This window comes from Oryx dammah, unplaced genomic scaffold (assembly GCF_014754425.2).
Source record: "Oryx dammah isolate SB20612 unplaced genomic scaffold, SCBI_Odam_1.1 HiC_scaffold_18, whole genome shotgun sequence".
In the NCBI taxonomy this organism is placed as follows: Eukaryota; Metazoa; Chordata; class Mammalia; order Artiodactyla; family Bovidae; genus Oryx; species Oryx dammah.
The window spans coordinates 113,958,873-113,976,670 of record NW_024070202.1 but is presented as its reverse complement, the minus strand read 5'-3'; the positions used below and the strand labels follow the sequence as shown (position 1 = coordinate 113,976,670).

Sequence of the window (17,798 nt, the reverse complement as noted above, 5' to 3'; positions counted from 1 at the left end):
GTCTCATGTTGTACCACGGTGACATTTCCTATTTGTTCAGTTCGATGTTATTCCTGGAGCTTGGAATCCTTCCGTTTTTAATTTTCTTTGATCATCTAAGGCTTTTCCCACCATCTGACCTCTCAGTAGGATTTCCTGAGCAGTCAGGCTGGGCCCGCAGGCTTGCAGCCTCTCGCAGACCCACCCCATCAGACAGGCTTGATTCACCCGGGGTCTTCTGAGGCCTGTCCTCCTGGAGGGGGAGAGGCAGGGGCGCTTACCCAGTGGCTCGTCCCCCGCTAGTTCCCGAGGCAGGGTGCTGCCCACCCTGCTGCTTCTGCGTCTCCTCCTCGGTCGTCACCATCACCCGAGACCCGCACTGCTTCACGCCGTCAGTGCCTCCACCCTCTCCTGATAACCTGAACGCAGGCTCTTCTGTGCTCTTGATTTATTCCCTCTGTTTTGGTGGAGCACTTTTCCCCGGAGCTTCCTGCCTCGGTCCACTAGGGCTGCGTGACAAAAGCCCACAGACCGGCGGCCTTCATTTCTCCCAGCTCCAAGTCCTCTTGGCTGGTGAGGCCTGTCTTCCCGGCTTGTGGAGAGTTGCCTGGGGAGCAAGACCAGTCTAAGTCTTTCTCATGAGGACAGTGGTCCCACCCTGGTGACCTCCTCTAACCCCGTTCAGCTCCATCACACTGGGGGTTGCTGTTGTTCAGCAACCCCATCCAACTCTTTGAGACCCCATGGACTGTAGCCCTCCAGGCTCCTCTGTCCATCGGATTCTCCAGACAAGAACACTGGAGTGGGTTGTCATTCCCTTCTCCAGGGGATCTTCCCAACCCAGGGATTGAATCTGTGTCTCTTGTATTGGCAGGTGGATTCTTTACCAGGTGGCTCAGACAGTAAAGTTTCTGCCTACAGTGCGGGAGACCTGGGTTCAATCCCTGGGTCGGGAAGATCTACTGGAGAAGGAAATGGCAACCCACTCCAGTACTCTTGCCTGGAAAATCCCATGGACAGAGGAGCCTGGTAGGCTACAGTCAATGGGGTCGCAAAGAGTCGGACACAACTGAGAGACTTCACTTTCACTTTCTTTACCACTGAGCCGCCAGGGAAGCTAGGTCATATTGGGGTTCAGTTCAGTCACTCAGTTGTGTCTGATTCTTTGCGACCCCATGGACTGACTGCAGCACGCCAGGCCTCCCTGTCCATCACCAACTCCCGGAGTTTATTCAAACTCATGTCCATTGAGTCAGTGATGCCATCCAACCATCTCATCCTCTGTCGTCCCCTTCTCCTGGCCTCAACCTTTCCCAGCATCAGGATCTTTTCAAATGAGTCATGTTGGGGTTAGGAGGATTCAAACGTTGGTACACTTCCCAAGAAAAGATACATGAGAAAGCAGTTACTTGAAAAGTTAAACGTTGGTTGCACTCAATGTGTAGACTGTACAGAATTCCATAATGTGTATTTCGAATGTTGAAGCCTTTGTTCCACTACTTCTAGCTGCCAGTGTTGCTAAAGAGAAAGCCGTAGTGTTTTTTCCTTCTTTAATCTCCGTCTTTGATGTGTGATTTCCCCCTCTGACGCTTTAGAGGTTTGCTCCATATCTCCGGGGCGCCTCAGTTCCGTGCCTCGTGCTTGGTTGTAGGGTTTTCCTCTTGCGAGCCGGCACCCAATGGGCCTTGGGGCCTGACCTGTCACTCGGTCTGTGTTCCTCGTGCTGTTTCTCCCGAGGTCATCTTCCTGCTCTTTCCTTTCTTCTGGAGCTTCAGCCAGGAGATCGTGGCCCCTGAACCGCTCTTTAGCATTCTTCTTACGTCCCCTTTTTGTTCTGTTTTCACGCCTAGAGCTCGTGCAGCTTCAGTGTTCAGGGCTGTGCCGAGTGGTGCAGTTACACAGAGAGCACCCACAGCTAGAGGAACACGCTGTTCACGCGGGGCTTCCACCTGGTGGGTCTCACTCAGGAGTCGGGCCAGCTGTCTTTTCCATTGGAAGCGCCCAAGTGTTCATCTTTGTGCATTTTATTTCTGATGCAGTTTCTCCGGAAAAAGTCCTTTGATGGTTGATGCAGTTATTATCTGATTTGAAACAATCTCCCTGCTTGTTTTCAGAGCTGCCCCCGCCTCCCCCGGGCATCCGGAACCTCCAGTCGTGGGCTTCCCTCCATACCTGACTCTCCCTCCCCACACCTGACTCTGTCCTCCACGCCTGTTAAAATACAAAATTTTTAAATGGTATCCGTTTAAGTAAATTGCTCATCAGGTGAAAAGAAAAATTTTTCAAAGGTACTCAGGGACCCTGACGTTTTTCCTTGAAGACTGGAAATCGATTGTGCCCATCCACTTTTATCCTGTCTCTGTTTGGTAATTGGTGACACCGTGTGCCTTCTGTAGTTGTGAAGTTTTCTAAGTACAGTTTCAAAGGACTCCACACACGTGATGCTAAGGAAGCAGGTGTAGAAGGTCTCCTGATGGTGCAGAAGCTACAGCCAAGCCAGAGGAGGGACAGGCAGGGCTGCTGACCAGCAACACCAACACGCACCCTCCTCAGGGGCTGAGAGCACAGCCTGTCCACTCCAGGGGGTTCTGTCCCGTCTCTGGTGGGGCGAGTTGTGGCCCCCAGCTCTATGACATGTCGACATGTCAACAGTCTGTGTGGCTGAAGTTAAAACAATAAATCTTTCTCTGCTTCTGGTCTGGTTTGTAGAGACTGGAAAATTAAAAGCTTTTTTCCTTTTTAACTCTTACTGCTGAACATCTTCAGAGCAAGTCTGGTTCGTGCAGTCACTTGCAGGAACTCCCTGGTGGCCTAGTGGTCAGGACTCCAGGCTTTCACTGCCAGAGGTCCACGTTCAGTCTCTGGTGGGGGAACTGAGATTCTACAAGCCATGTGGCATGGCCAGAACAAAAAAAAGCCCATGCAGTTGTGAGGAAAACATCTGTTAGCCCCTTGTGTGGCTGAGAATGTCGGGGCTCAGAGAGGGCGGAGGGCCTGAGCCAAGGAAAAGCCAAGGTCAGCCTGGTTGGTCCTGCAGCTTCGCCCCTCTGAAGGCAGTAGGAGACGCCTCTGCTTCATTCCCAGCATTTTCCTCAGCGTCTGGTTTCCTGGGTGGCTCAGCTGGTAAAGAGTCCACCTAGAATGCAGGAGACCCGGGTTTGATCCCTGGGTTGGGAAGATCTGCTAGAGAAGGGATAGACTACCCACCCCAGTATTCTTGTGTTTCCCCTCTTCCCTGGTGGCTCAGCTGGTAATGCCTGCAATGTGGGAGACCTGGGTTCGATCCCTGGGTTGGGAAGATCCCCTGGAGAAGGGAAAGGCTACCCACTCCAGTATCCTGGCCTGGAGAATTCCATGGACTGCAGAGTCCATGGGGTCGCAGAGAACTGGACACAACAGTGACTTTCACTTCACTGGCTGTCTTAGCTTCCCATGCAAAAGTGAAGGCACTTTTCACCTTGAATCCCTAACGTCCCCTTTGCCCCTGGATGGTGGCTTCCCTGGGTTTGTCCCTCTCATGGCATCAGCAGTGCACCCTCAGGTCAGCATACATCAGAGCCCCGCCATCCGAGGTGCCAGCCTGAGCGTCCGCCCTGCGTGTGAGAGTCGGTGCCTTGCGAGCGTCACCTTAGGTTTGTGTGCAGAGCCCTTGTGAGCCCTTTGGTAACCTCCGAGCATTTAGGGGCCATTTAACAGTTTATGGGCTTCCCTTGTGGCTCAGCTGGTAAAGAATCCGCCTGCAATGCAGGAGACCTGGGTTTGGTCCCTGGGTCAGAAAAATCCCCTGGAGAAGGGATAGGCTACCCACTCCAGTGTTCTTGCCTGGAGAATCCCGTGGACAGAGAAGCCTGGCGGGATACAGTCCATTGGGTCGCAGAGTCGGACAGGACTGAACGACTGACACCTAATAGCTTACAAGTAGCAGGTCAGGCAGAGAAGTTATTGTGGAAAAGTAAGATGTTTTCCAGTTTCTGGAGGGACAGTCACCGTCTTCAGAGTCTTCAGAGTCAGACCCTGCTTCTGCTGGTGTGCCCATCTGTGCACATGTTGCTTCTTTGAAAGTGAACATCCTTTTTCCCTCTGGTCGATTGAATTTTCTCTTTGCCTTTGATTTCTAGCGTCTTACCTGTGATGTGCTGGGTGCGGTTTTCTTTGTGTTTCCTGCCCTCGTTTTGACTCTTTATGATAGATTACAGTTTTCTATTGAAATTCACTGATTTGAAGATGATTGGAAAAATGCATTTGGAAAAACTTCCAGAAAGATTATGGAGCTCAGTCCATGCCTTTTCTCTCAATAGTTGTAGCTCCTTGAATCCGGCCTGTGTGGTGCCTGCCAGCGCTTTCCCATCAGGGTTTGCATACAGTCTGTCCAACTCCTGTAGTTGTTTTCAGCTATTTCACCATGGCCAAACCAGAACTTTCATGGCTGTGGTCGCTCAGGCTTACATGAATGACCCTCGTGAATGATTTTTACACTGGTTTTTCTGTGCTAAATCTCTTATTTTGGAGAAAACAATGAGCAGTTTGTGGTTTTAAAAGTGCCCCCACTCCTGCCTACTCCAGCCAGTTAGAAAAACAAGCTAAGCAGATATTTAATGTGTTTTCAGAATCTATTTGTCCGTGACGTCCCCCCGTGTCCTTTGATGATATTTTCTAGGCCCACCATCAAGGATTCCCAGATTCCCATGGTCCAGATAGAAACAGACCATTCACCCTCGCTCACCACCCCTGGATGCCATTTAGTTCCACACACTGTGAATGGTTTGTGACCTTTGATACAAGCTGTGATTCGAAAACCATCTTAGCAGTTTGTGGATGCCGTTCAGTTCCTGCCTGACCCTCATGCCCTTGGACTGGCTCTTCTGATCGCCTCTCCCCAGTCCCCTGCCCATTTATCCAGTAGGTTGATGGAGTCCCCGCTGTTCTGAGGACAGTGCCAGGCTCGGCCAGGACAAGTGTGGGAAACGGCCAATGGGAGTCCCCCTCAGCTCCAGCCGTCCTTCAGCTCCTGTTCTGATGAGCCAGGCACCTCCATCAGTCACTCTTGTTCAGTAAACAAAGGCAGAAACCAGTGCCGACCCATTACTCTTCCTCTGACATGAAGCTTTCAGTTCCTGTAATCCTCCCATTTGTTTTTGCTGTTATGTTAACAAGGGGTTTAGAAATATAGTGGATGAAAAAAGAGCCTTTTTCTTTCTTGGTCATAAACATAACTATAACACAGAATAAAAAAAATTTTTAAGACATACACTTTCACTGCTTCAACTCCTTAGTATAGAAGTTTACAATTTTTGCTTCTCTTTGATCTTTTCTGTTTAAATACATGTTCTATGTAATTATAATGCATAATTTTATAGTCTGCATTTTCACTGCCATAAATCTCCCTGCCCCCCACTTCAACACAGTCGTCACAGTCACACTGTTTGGTACTTCTTTTTCCCATTGGTATGCCAGTATCTAACAAGTGTGCGGGAGGCAGATCTTTCTTCAGTTTTCTGTAGTAGAAATAATGCCACGCTGAACATCATCGATTCAGAAACCCTACTCCTGAGATTTTTGTGTACCTAGTTTGACAGAGAAAAAGCTGGTACACAAACAGTATTTTTGTGATTCTTGATACAAGCTGTGGGTCAGAAACTATTCTAACAATTCGTGATGCCACCGGTGGTTTTACAGCCACACCTGTATTAGGTGTTGTAACTTAAAAATATTGGCTTATTTAGCAGCTATAAATGATAGTTTTAATTTGCTTGAACTTTCATTTCTTTGATAATCAGTAAAATTGAGCCATTTTCCAGATGCCCTTTGCTCTCTATATTTAGAGGTCATTGTCATCACTGAGCTTAGTAAGTCATCACCTCCACCGCCTTCTTTCCCTGCCATGGTATCTGGGAGGGTGTTTGTCCTGGAGGCTCAGAGAGATTCTGCACGTGAACTACTCTGAACAAAACCCAACCCATGACGGGCATATGGTGGTGGGTGTCTGTCTCAGATATGTATAAAAGTACGTGTATATTATATCCTTCATTCCTTCTCTTTCTCACCCTCAGGGGAATGAAGGAGGTATGCTTGATGCTTTGTTATCAAACATATGAAAAACAGATTTTCATTTCAAGTACTTTGATACAACTTCAGTGTTTTCAAATGAACTGATAACCACCTATAAAAGGGATTAAACTCTGAAGTTTAATTCTTTTATGTGGTGTTAATTATATGAAGTCTGTATATAGCCAAGACACTTTAGATACAAGAAAAAAATTTTTGAGGTTAATTGCATTGTTTGTTTCAAAAAATAATCTCCAATCCCTGTATACCTTGCAATATAATACAGAAGCATATTGCTTATATTAATACATTCAGTTATTTTTAACTTATCAAATTACAAAACTCAATGTTGAAGATAACTGGTAAAATTAGGTTGAATATTTTAATAGGTTGGTGCAAACATAATTAGCATTTTCAGTCCATGAATTTTAAATCATTATAACTAGGCTCAAGCACATCTTTATTAATCAAAATAGGAACCATTACAATGGACACATTTTTCCCAGTGAGAAGTTTATTCGTGTAGCATAACAACCCATGCTTTGGGATTTGACAAACTCCAGGAAAGCATCTTCTGCCTCCTGCTGATTGAAGAATTGTTTTCCCTGCAAAAAGTTGTCAAGATGCTTGGAGAAGTAGTAATCAGTTGGCAAGAGATCAGTGAATATGTGGTTTGAGACAAAACTTCGTAGCCCAACTCCTTCAACTTTTGAGGGGTTGGCTGTGCGACATCAGTCGGACTTGGTCGTGGAGAAGAATCGGGCCCTTTCTGTTGACCCGTGCCGGCTGCGGGCCTTGCAGCTTTCAGTGCCTCTCGTCGATCTGCTGAGCGTGCTTCTCAGAGGTGACGGTCTCTCCGGGACTCAGAAAGCTTAGTGGGCCAGTCGGGCGGCAGACCACCAGGCAGTGGCCGTGACCTTTTTGGCGCAGGTCGGGTGGGGGCGTGCTTTGGAGCTGCTTCTCGCTCTAGTCACTGAGCTGGTCGCTGCCGGTTGCTGTATGCAGTCCACTTTCCGTCGCACATCACAGTCCAGCCGAGAAACGGTCCCTTGTTGTTGCGTAGAACAGAAGATGACGCTTCAGCACGACGATTTTTCTGATTTTTGGTTAGCACGTGAGGCACCCACTTAGGGAGCTTTTCACCTTTCCGGTTTGTGTCAAATGCTGCATGACCACAGAATGGTCAGCACTGAGTTCTTTGGTAGCTTCTCGCGTAGTTGTAAGAGGATCAGCTTTGATGATTGCTCTGATTGGTCCTTGTCACCTTCCGACGGGCGGCCACCGCGCTCCTCGTCTCCCAGGCTCTCGTCTCCTCTGCAAAACTTCTTGAGCCACCGCTGCACTGTGCGTTCATCAGCAGCTCCTGGGCCAAAGGTCATGTTTGTCTCGTGAGTTGTCTCCGCTGCTTTACAGCCTGTTTTGAATTTGAATATTCAAGAAGTTGCTTGAACTGGCTTTTTGTCTAACACCATTTCCATAGTCTAAAATAAACATAAAAATACACAGCAAGTAATAAGTCATTAGCAAAAAAAAACATAAAGCAAGAAAGGCGCATTAAAATGATGTATAACATAAACACATTTAAGAATGGATTCCAATATCAAACGGCAAATTTCAGCAATGCAGAACCACAGTTACTTTTGCACCAGCCTAATAGCTGAAGGTACTTTTCTCCCTGCATATGTATGACTAAAAATGTGTGTTGTTTCTCTTGTCTTAGGTTAAAAAGGCCTTCTTTGCCTTAGTCGCCAATGGTGTTCGAGCAGCACCTCTGTGGGAGAGTAAAAAACAAAGTTTTGTAGGTAAGCAGTGCGGGCCTGGGGAGAAATCTGAACACCTGAGGTGTTGGAATCCAGCCTCGTAAAACATGACCAAGTTAGAAACACCGTTAACTTTTTACATCCTGTGAGGTGGGGCTGCTAGTAAATTCAAAACATTTATGAACCTGTATTGGGTTTCTTTTCATCCAGCACCTTTTTGTCTCCAAAGCTTCCTCCGGGCCTTTCCCGGTCCCGAGAGCCCCAGGAACCGGGGGTCCCCGGCCTGAGGCCTGCCCTCTGCTGGTCGGCAACTCTGCTAGGTTCCCGCTGCAGGGCAACCCCGTTTCCTCCTGGGTGAACGTCTTTCTGACACAGCAGATGAAATGTTGGAAACATGGTTGATGCCTTTGCTACATCATTGTTACACTATTAAAAATACCGGGGACTCCCAGTATCTAGGCTCCGTAATATGTCCCCTTAGGAGTGGAGGTGGACTGTGGGTGTTGCCCCTTCTCAGCAGGCACTGCATCAGCTTGAAATGACTCCCTGTGTCCGCCTCCCCGCGGGCTGCAGCTTCATCAGGGAAGCGGCCCTTGTCTCCATCCCTGTAGTCCTGGTGTTTGGCACACAGTGGGCCTTCATAAACTGCGCCTGAGGAAGCCATCGTCTTTAGAAGGATTCTCAGAAAGCCATCCACGGGCCACCAAAAGTGTCTTGTCTCTAGAGCTTGTGGGGTACTTGACCTTAAAGTTTCCGAAAGTATTTGCGTGCAGATGCAAGTCTTTCGTGAAGTTTTTGTAACATTCAGAAAGTTTTCTCTCAGTGAATTGCCAAATCTTGTGATTAATTCCATTAAATACTATTATGCTTTAACTTCAGTTAAATTTGTATATCTTAGTTTGGGGTAGATAATTAACAGGTTAATAGTTTTAAATGATATATTAAGCTGTGCTGGTAATCATTATAGTATAATTTAGAAGGTTTTCTAGTAAATAAATATTTCAGGTTTGCTTATCACCTGAAATTTTCCTTGAATGCTTTTATAGTTTTATATTTAATATGTAATTCTTTCTTCCAGGAATGCTAACAATTACAGATTTCATTAATATACTACATAGATACTATAAATCACCCATGGTAAGTGCCAGAAATCCTTATGTCAAGTAAGTAGAACTGTGTATGTCTATCCATGTATTTCGTGTGTGTGTGTGTGTTTTAAGATTTTGTGTGTACTGGGCTACCAGTGCTAGTGGTTGATCTTTCCATACACACACACACGCACACACGGCTTCCTAGATAGCTCAGTTGGTAAAGAATCCGCCTGCAATGAAGGAGACCCCAGTTCAAGTCCTGGATTAGGAAGATCTGCTGGAGAAGGGAAAGGCTACCCACTTCAGTATTCTTGGGTTTCCCTTGTGGCTCAGCTGGTAAAGAATTCTGCCTGCAATGTGGGAGACCTGGGTTCGATCCCTGGGTTGGGAAGATCCCCTGGAGAAGGGAAAGGCAACCCACTCCAGTATTCTGGTCTGGAGAATTCCATGGACTGTACAGTCCTTGGGGTCCCAAAGAGTTGGATACAGCTGAGCAACTTTCACTTTCATATATATATATGCAGGAAACCTCAGTGTAAATTAGTCTGATATTTGAAGCTTGAAGAAAGTAGTCTCAGGAAACATAAAAAAAAAAACAGCCTTTTTATTCGGCTTTCAGAAATCCTCAGATTAGTGGGATTCTGTGTACTTATTTATTGCCTGTGTGCTAAGTCACTTCAGTTGCGTCCAACTCTTTGCAATCCCATGGACTGTAGCCCACCAGGCTCCTGTGTCCATGGAATTCTCTAGGCAAGAACACTGGAGTGGGTTGCCATGCCCTCTTCTGGGGGATCTTCCCGACCCAGGGATCAGGGAACCCTGAACCAGTTCTATACCATCTGAGCCACCAGGGAGCCCCCGCTTATTGCCTAGATGGTCTGGTGTTTGTTTCGTTGCTCAGCAGTGTCCACCTCTCTTGTCGCCCCACGGACTGTAGCCCGCCAGGCTCCCCTGTTGACAGCATTTTCCAGGCAAGGATACTGGAGTAGTTGCCATTTCCTTTTCCATTCCCGACCCAGGGGTTGAACCCTGAGTCTCCTGCATTGACAGGCAGATTCTTTCCCACTGAGTCACCAGGAAAGCCTCTACTGTAAATGTCACTGAATTAGTGCTTTTAATGGCATCGTGGGCGTGCTAGAGCGTTGAGATCTGCCTGGACGCATAAAGGAAGGAGGCCACTCGTGCGTGTTTGGACTGGATGGCTGTGCCCCGTGAAGCCTCGAGTAGATGACCTGACACGGGGTTTACCTTCCGGGCCTGTGGTTCATGCAGCTTCTTGCAGTTACCCCCGAAATGCTATAACAAGGACTATACAGACACTGTGGTTTTAATGAAGTAAAAATTAAAGTTGGAGAAATTCACTTTTGACATCTTTCTACTGGCCAATTTTAGTGACAGAACTCTCTGGTCCAGTCCTGCTGTTTCATAACAGCATAGTTGGAAACCTACGTGTGGCCTTAACCTAACCCTGTGAGTTTTGTGATTCTACCAGCTTGTTTGGTGTTTGTTGTTTTTCTTGCTTTCTTTCCTTGGCTGAGCCCTCCAGTACAGTGCTGACATCATGAAAGCAGGCCTTATTGCCTGTGTGCCCTCCTGGAGGGAAAGTGTTCAGCATCTCCCAGTCACTTTTGGCGTCAGCTGTGGTTCTTTCATAGATACCCTTTGTCACGTTGAGGGTGTTGCTCCATTTTCAGGTTTGCCAAAAGTGTTTCTCATGAATGGCTGTGGAATTGCGTCGGATGCATTCTGCAGCTGTTGAGATTATCATATTCTTTTTCTCCATTCTCTTAGACACCATTTCTTCAAGTATTTTCCTGTCCCCTCCTCCACCTTCTAGGATGCTAGTTCCTCAACGGACACTCCTGTTTTGTAGCATTTTTCCCAGTATTTCCTCTCTGGGCTTCATTTCAGATATATTTTATTTCTATGTCTTCATTCCCACGGTTCCTTTCCTCCATGATATCTTACCTACTATTTTTTTTTTCCTTTCAGATAGTATGTTTTCTGTCCTAGGAGTTCCATTTGGATCTTTTTTATATTTTCCATTTCTCTCCCTGTAATGTTTATATTTTCCTTTAAATCCTTGAACATATTATGTCAGTTGTTATATATCTGATATATATGTATCATTTCCATCATCTCTATTCTGGGTCTGATTCTGGTGACAGGTTTTTCTCTTCTCATGGGTTGCATTTCTGCTTCTTACAAATTAATAATTCCTAATGAATGCTGAATATTACATATCATATATTATAATATTGTGACTATTATAACATTATGTGGTTGAATATCTGTTTCATCTTCCTTTAAAGAGTATTGGACTTTGGGCACACAGTTAAATTACTTGAAGATCCTTCATTAAAAGCAATTTTGTTGGGATATAATTTGCTTCCCTGGTGGCTCAGACGGTCGAGCATCTGCCTGCAACCCGGGTTCGATTCCTGGGTCGGGAAGATCCCCTGGAGAAGGAAATGGCAATCCACTCCAGCACTCTTGCCTGGAAAATCTCATGGACGGAGGAGCCTGATACGCTACAGTCCATGGGGTCGCAAAGAGTCGGACATGACTGAGCGACTTCACTTTCACTTCACTATAATTTGTGTATCTTATATTTTACCCATTTAGAGTATGCAGTCCAATGGTTTTTTAGTATATCATCGAGCTGTGCAGTCATCACTACAGTCAATTTTAGAACATTCTCATTACCCTAAAAAGAAACTTCCTACCTCTTAGCTGTGACATGCCACCAGTCCACCATTACCTCCAAATCTAGGCAACCACTAAGCTACTTTGTAGATTAGCCTATACTGGACACCTCATATAAATGGAATCACACAATATGCGGTCCTTTGTGACCGACTTCTTTCACATAAGTTAGTGTTTTCAAGATTCCTCCATGTTGTAGCATATATCAGGACTGCATTTCTTTTTGTTGCCAAATAATATTCCATTTTATGGCTGTATCACATTTTACATATCCATTCATCAGTTGATAGACATTTAAATGGTTTCCACATTTCAGCTATTAAGAATACTGCTGCTATGAACAGTCACATACAGGTTTTTATGTGGATATCTGTTTTCATTTCCCTTGGGTATAGACCTCAGTTCAGTTCAGTTCAGTTCAATCTCTCAGTCGTGTCTGATTCTTTGCAACCCTATGGACTGCAGCACGCCATGCTTCCTTGTCCATCACCAACTCCCAGGGCTTGCTCAAACTCATGTCCATCAAGTTGGTGATGCCATCTAACTGTCTTATTCTCTGTCATCCCTTCTCCTCCTGCCTTCAATCTTTCCCAACATCAGGGTCTTTTTCAGTGAGTCAGTTCTTCCCATCAGGTGGCCAAATATTGGAGTTTCAGCTTCAGCATCAGTCCTTCCAATGAATTTTCAGGACTGATTTCCTTTAGAATGGACTGGTTGGATCTCCTTGCAGTCCAAGGGACTCTCAAGAGTCTTCTCCAACACCACAGTTCAAAAGCATCAATTCTTTGGTGCTCAGCTTTCTTTATGGTCCAACTCTAACATCTATATGTGACTACTGGAAAAACCATAGCTTTGACTAGACAGACCTTTGTTGGCAAAGTAACATCTCTGCTTTTTAATATCCTGTCTAGGTTGGTCATAACTTTTCTTCCAAGGAGCAAGCGTCTTGTAATTGCATGGCTACAGTCACGATCTTCAGTGATGTTGGAGCCCAAAAAAGGGTATAGACCTCGGGGCAGAATTTCTGGGTCACACTGTAACCTGTGTTTAGCTGTTTTGCACAGCGGCTGCAACACTGCCCCTTCCCACCAGCAGTGTGTAGTGTGACAATTTCTCCACACCCCCGCTGACACCTGTGACTGTCTCTCTCTTGGATGACAGCCATTCTAGTGTGTGTGAGTTGATACCCAGTTGTTATTTTGAGTTGTATCTCCCTGATGGCTAATCATGTTGAGTATCTTTTCACGTGCTTCTTTCAAGGACTGCTTTTAAGCTTTGTCAGAGTGTTAATCATCACTCTGGCTGGTTTAGCTCTACTAATACTTCAGGGATCTCCATGGATGTCCCTGGTTGTTCGGCAAGGACTTTCCAGTCTGTGGTCGGAAGGCAAATGTCCTTCAGGGTACGTCTGCCCGGCTCACAGAGCGTCATCCCGTGCATGCCTGTTTAGCGTTCAGTCAGAAACTCAAGGAGCTCCGTGCAGCCTTCTCTTTTCCTGGATCCCCAGCCCTGCTTTGTCTAGTGGGGCGTCCCGCAAGTCCCACCTGGCTCATTCTGTCTAGACTTTGATTTCTGTCTCCTCAGCTCAGTGTGACGTCAGGCTCTGCTAGGGGTCAGCTGCCCGCATCAGGCAGGACATGGCGGTCGGTCTCAGAGCTGTTTGCCTCCCTTCTCTCGGGGACGACCAACCTGCCCCGCCTGTTGTCTCATGTCTGAAAGCAGCTCCACATTTCTTTTTTCCCATTTCTGGTCATTTGTACCAGGAGACTAAGTGTGATCTCGTCTATTGCATCAGGGCCAGTAGAGCTCTGTGACTGTTTCAAGCATACCTTTTCGCAGTTTTTGTTGTCCTGTGGTTGCTATATGCGTTTCAGAATCAATTTTAACTCACCACAGTCCATTTAGAGTTTATATTGGTGTTATGTAGAAAGTATACTTCCATTAAATCAGCCCCTCACATTTTTATTTTAAACAAAATGAATAAAAGGGAAAAAAATCATTTTCTTATATTTACCCACATAGGTGCCATTTTCGATTCTTTTCTATGGATCTGAGTCACCATCTGTTTTTATTGCATTTGAAGAACACCCACCAGCATTTTTGTGGTCCACATCAGTGACAAATTATCTCAGTTTTTGTTTGTCCAACAGTGTCATTATTTCATCTTTTTTTTTTATCTTAAGTTTGAAAGGACAGCCCTGCTGTTTTATAGAGATTGGGTTAACTGATTTTGTTTGTTTTCTTTAGCTCTTTGAGGATATAGTTTTGTTGTCCTTCGCCCCCCAGTGCTTTTGATAAGAAGTCAGTGGAAATGGCTGTCCTTGTCTCCTCTTTGTAAGGCACCAGTTCTTCCTGACTCAAGGCTCTCTCTTTAACTTTGGATTTCAGTTGTTGACTGGAATGTGTCTTTGTATTCATCCTGTTCTGGGTATGTTGAGTTTCCTTGATCTTCTAAGTTGCTTTTCTACCTGTTTTGGGGGCTGCTGTTTCTTAAAAAAAAAATTTTTTTTTTTTTAAATCTCATTCTTTCTCTCCTCCTGGGGCTTGGATTCCTTGTATGTTAGACCACTTGATCCTGTCCCATAGGTCTCAGTCTTTAGCACCAGGGATCTTCAGATAATGTCTGTTGATCCATCTTAAACTACTAATTCTACCTGGGGTGACCGCCAATCTTACTATCAAACCTTATTTCTTCTGGATGCTTCTTTTCAGTGAGATGGGGCCTGTGACTGTGAATGATTTTGTAGCTTCTCTGGAAGATTTTCCAGGCTGATTTTTCACCAACTGGAAATGGCAATTTTAAATGATCATTTTTCTGTCTGTTATAGAAAGAACTGTTTCTGACAGTGAGAGCCATGGCAGCTAGTTTTCCTATCAACCACTGTATTTACAGAAGTGGAGGTACCAGATAGCCTTTTTTTAAAGCCCAGTTTTGTTCTCAAGCGGCTCGCTGGCTTCTTCCCCGCTGTCCCCAGAGCCGGCCGGGGTGTTGCTGACGCCGGGCAATTGGGGTCCCGCTTGCTTCTCCTCTCCTGCCCACCTGTCCACTCAGCTCCCCCTCTCTCTTCCTCCCCGGGACTCCCCTGCTCTTCTCCCCCTGTGGCTGCTCTTCTTTGGAGATCCGAATCCACGCCCTCCATGGGCATTCTTCTTCAGGCACTTCGTCCTTGCCGTTTGACACTGTGGTCTTCCAGAACCCTCCTCAGGCACCCGCTGCACCATGGTGAGCTCCCTGTTGTCCCCCTGGAGCAGATGAGTCCCCATTTCAGTGCCCCCCAGGAATTACTCAAGCGGCACTTTTCATGTTGTGTTCTGATTCCGCCGAGCGCATGGCCTCTCAGCTGGGAGTGGCTTTCCTCCCCCGGGGACATTACGTCTCCTGGCTGGGGAAAGGGTGGGCTGGTTCGACTGGGGTGGCGTGGGCAGAGGCCGAGGATGCTACGGAACACAGCGCACAGGACGTCCCAAAGCGTCCACCGTGCCAGGGGCAAGAAGCGCTGTTGCCGGGGTATCTGAGGTTCTTGTTAGGTCGTTTTTAGAGGTAGCGAGTGTGTCTTACACGTGTTTCTATCTTATACACTATACACACCTGCCCATCATGCTGGGGCCAGGTGCCCCTGGTTCATAATAGACCCCCATGTTAGCCAAGCATGTCCCCGCTGAGGACCGCAGTTAGAGCCCCAAGGGGTTATGCAGGCAGGCAGCAGGGAAGCCCCTCCTCTGCTGGGCTCAGGCTCCACCTCAGAACCGCCTGAGACAGACCAGGATATTCTGCTTTCAACTGTGAAAGCCAGAGGCTCATTTTCCTCGTTTAGGAAGCTGATTCCTTCCTCATCCTCCTCTGTGTCCTGGATGCTATCATTCAGTCACCTAGCGTCAACATCGGGAGGTGGGGGGGGGGGGCTTCTTATTTATCCATCTGTCTCTATCTCCCCTCCTTCATTCTTCTCTAAACCTTTTTATTCTTCTCCCAGTGGCCCCCTCTGTCCCCACAGTCACCATTTCGAGATCTGACCTCCCTGATGCTTGGTCTTGTTGCATCTGACTCTGGTGCCGTCTCGTGGGCCCGATGCTTAAACCATCAGTGCTGCCCTGGCCTCTTCTCCCCAACACGGAGCCCGCCCTGGGTTGTCAGTCCCCTAGACCCCAGCTCCGGGGTGCCAGGGGCGGGCCCCACCCCGTCCATCTCCTTTCTGTGTTTCAGAAACGTGGAGAAGTCCTTTTCTTCTCCGGGCCCTTACATGGGTTTGTCTTTTGGGTTGACGTGAAGTCCACCCGGCAGGCAGAGCCTGCCTGAAATCTGCCTCCTGAAAGTCTCTGGGTCTGACCTCTGACCCCTGCTCATCCTTGCATCCCCACGATAAGCCTTGTAGAGTCTGCTTCCCCCGCTGGTCAGTGGCGGCTTTGCACAGGACTGTGTCAGTGTTGCCAGGCGGGGTTGGGAGCTCAGAAAGAGGCCAGGCGTTCCTGCAGCAGGGCTCCAGAAGCCCCCCGGGGTAGCAAGCGCTGCAGGAGGCGGGGAGGCCCTGTGCCCCAGGCTCCCTCACGTAGACCTCACAGAAGCTAGTGTGGACGGCCTTCCACCCCGTTGTTTAGGGAGGGACTCAGATTCAGAGACCTTAAGTTCTTTGACCAGAAGCAGCAGCCAAGATGCGGTGATGCACGTGCTGACGACTCCAGGTGACTGGCTGCTATCGAACCCTCTCTCCCTTTGCGAAGGTGCCCACCTGGTCCAGGCATAACCTGATCCAGCAACTTAATTAGCACAGTCTAACCAACTGCCCTTTTTAAACTAGAGAGGCTAAAACTCTTACATTTCCTACGAAGGAGTGTGTGTTTATATATAAGTTTTAAATTTGTAGTTAGTATAAGTTGTATACTAACTGTACTGTAAAGTTTTTAATTTTAAAGTGTATCACAAATTTTCTAATAAAATAATAATATCATGTTAGCTTATGTTTTAAATTTATACAACATTTGTCTTCAAAGAAATGTAGAGCACACTTTATGTCTCTCAGTTATATTTCTACATTTCTGAACTACCTCCATCTGTTGAATTATGGGACTCAGCAGTAGTTATGAAATAGTAGTTTCTTTTTTTCCTTGTCTTGTATATGTTAACATTTGCAAATAAAAATTTTCCTTATTTCTAGGTACAGATTTATGAATTAGAGGAACATAAGATTGAAACATGGAGGGGTAAGCAATATTGAGTGTTAAAAAAATCTTTTTAATAACAGGGAAAAAATGTTCTACTCATACGTAAAATGTTTTAATTTCACAGGTCCTCTTCTTTCCACTTTATAATCTACTATGTTAATTGAAACATTCTTTGCTACCTTAATTTTGACACCGCTTGTATGCCTTATGACTATAATTGTTACCATTCTCTTCGGTACACGTGTACGGGGAACCTGCAGCAAGTCTTTATATGGGCCTGGGGTGTAGATTAATAAGGAGCAGTGCCCGAGTCTCCGCCCTTCAGTGGGGCCACCATTCACCACTGAGTATTACCTCCCAAATCTTTGTCTTTGGATAGGAAATGCACAAAAGGAATGCCTGAAATTAACTAAAACAAGGATCTGTTCCTACTTAAATTCGACCATTATTTCTTTGCAAATTATGTAGAAACATGGAACAAATGAACCTTAAACTAGATGATTTGATGATTTGAATTAAATCAGAAGAAAATAACTTTTAAGATTTCGTTCTTTTGCAACATTGGATCTCACCCTGTTTGTGTATAATCACAATACCCTGTTCTGAAACGGAGTCATTTTTAAAATTGTAATTTCAGGGCTGTGAAATCGTTGTCTTTAATGAGACCTGTCTTGCTGGGTTTGGTACGGCAAGGGCAAAGGAGCAGTCAGCAGGAATAGCATAGCAAGGAGCCAGGGGTGGGCATCATTAAGGAGGGATCCTTTGTAGGTATTCAGGGAGGCGTGTGGATAGAAACAGAGCGACCTGCTGAAGGTAGTTTTTTAATTTAAATCTGAAATTTAGCTTTGTACTTCCCATTATCTGCTTGGCTTGAAAAGCAACCTTTAGACTGGCTGCAAAATCTGAACATCCGTTAGAATTCTCTAAAGGGCTGGGCCTCTTTTAATCCTGTACGAAAGTTTCATTGACTGATATATTTGATTTATGGTGGCTTTATCACGCCAAACCCAAGTAGGTCAACATGGAATCCACATATTAGCCTATTATGCAGTGAATA

The 17,798-nt window shown here is 46.2% G+C and overlaps 1 protein-coding gene across 3 annotated transcripts in view; it reads left to right on the top strand.

The window, feature by feature from the left end:
• The window catches only part of PRKAG2 (protein kinase AMP-activated non-catalytic subunit gamma 2), a 305,785-nt gene that overhangs the window by 271,183 nt on the left and 16,804 nt on the right, over positions 1–17,798 (top strand). For all 3 annotated transcript variants that reach the window (XM_040260434.1, XM_040260436.1, XM_040260435.1), the window contains 3 exons: positions 7,745–7,826; positions 8,863–8,921; positions 16,735–16,780. In XM_040260434.1, coding sequence (XP_040116368.1) covers positions 7,745–7,826; positions 8,863–8,921; positions 16,735–16,780 — 187 coding nt within the window. The remainder of the gene's footprint in view (positions 1–7,744; positions 7,827–8,862; positions 8,922–16,734; positions 16,781–17,798) is intronic.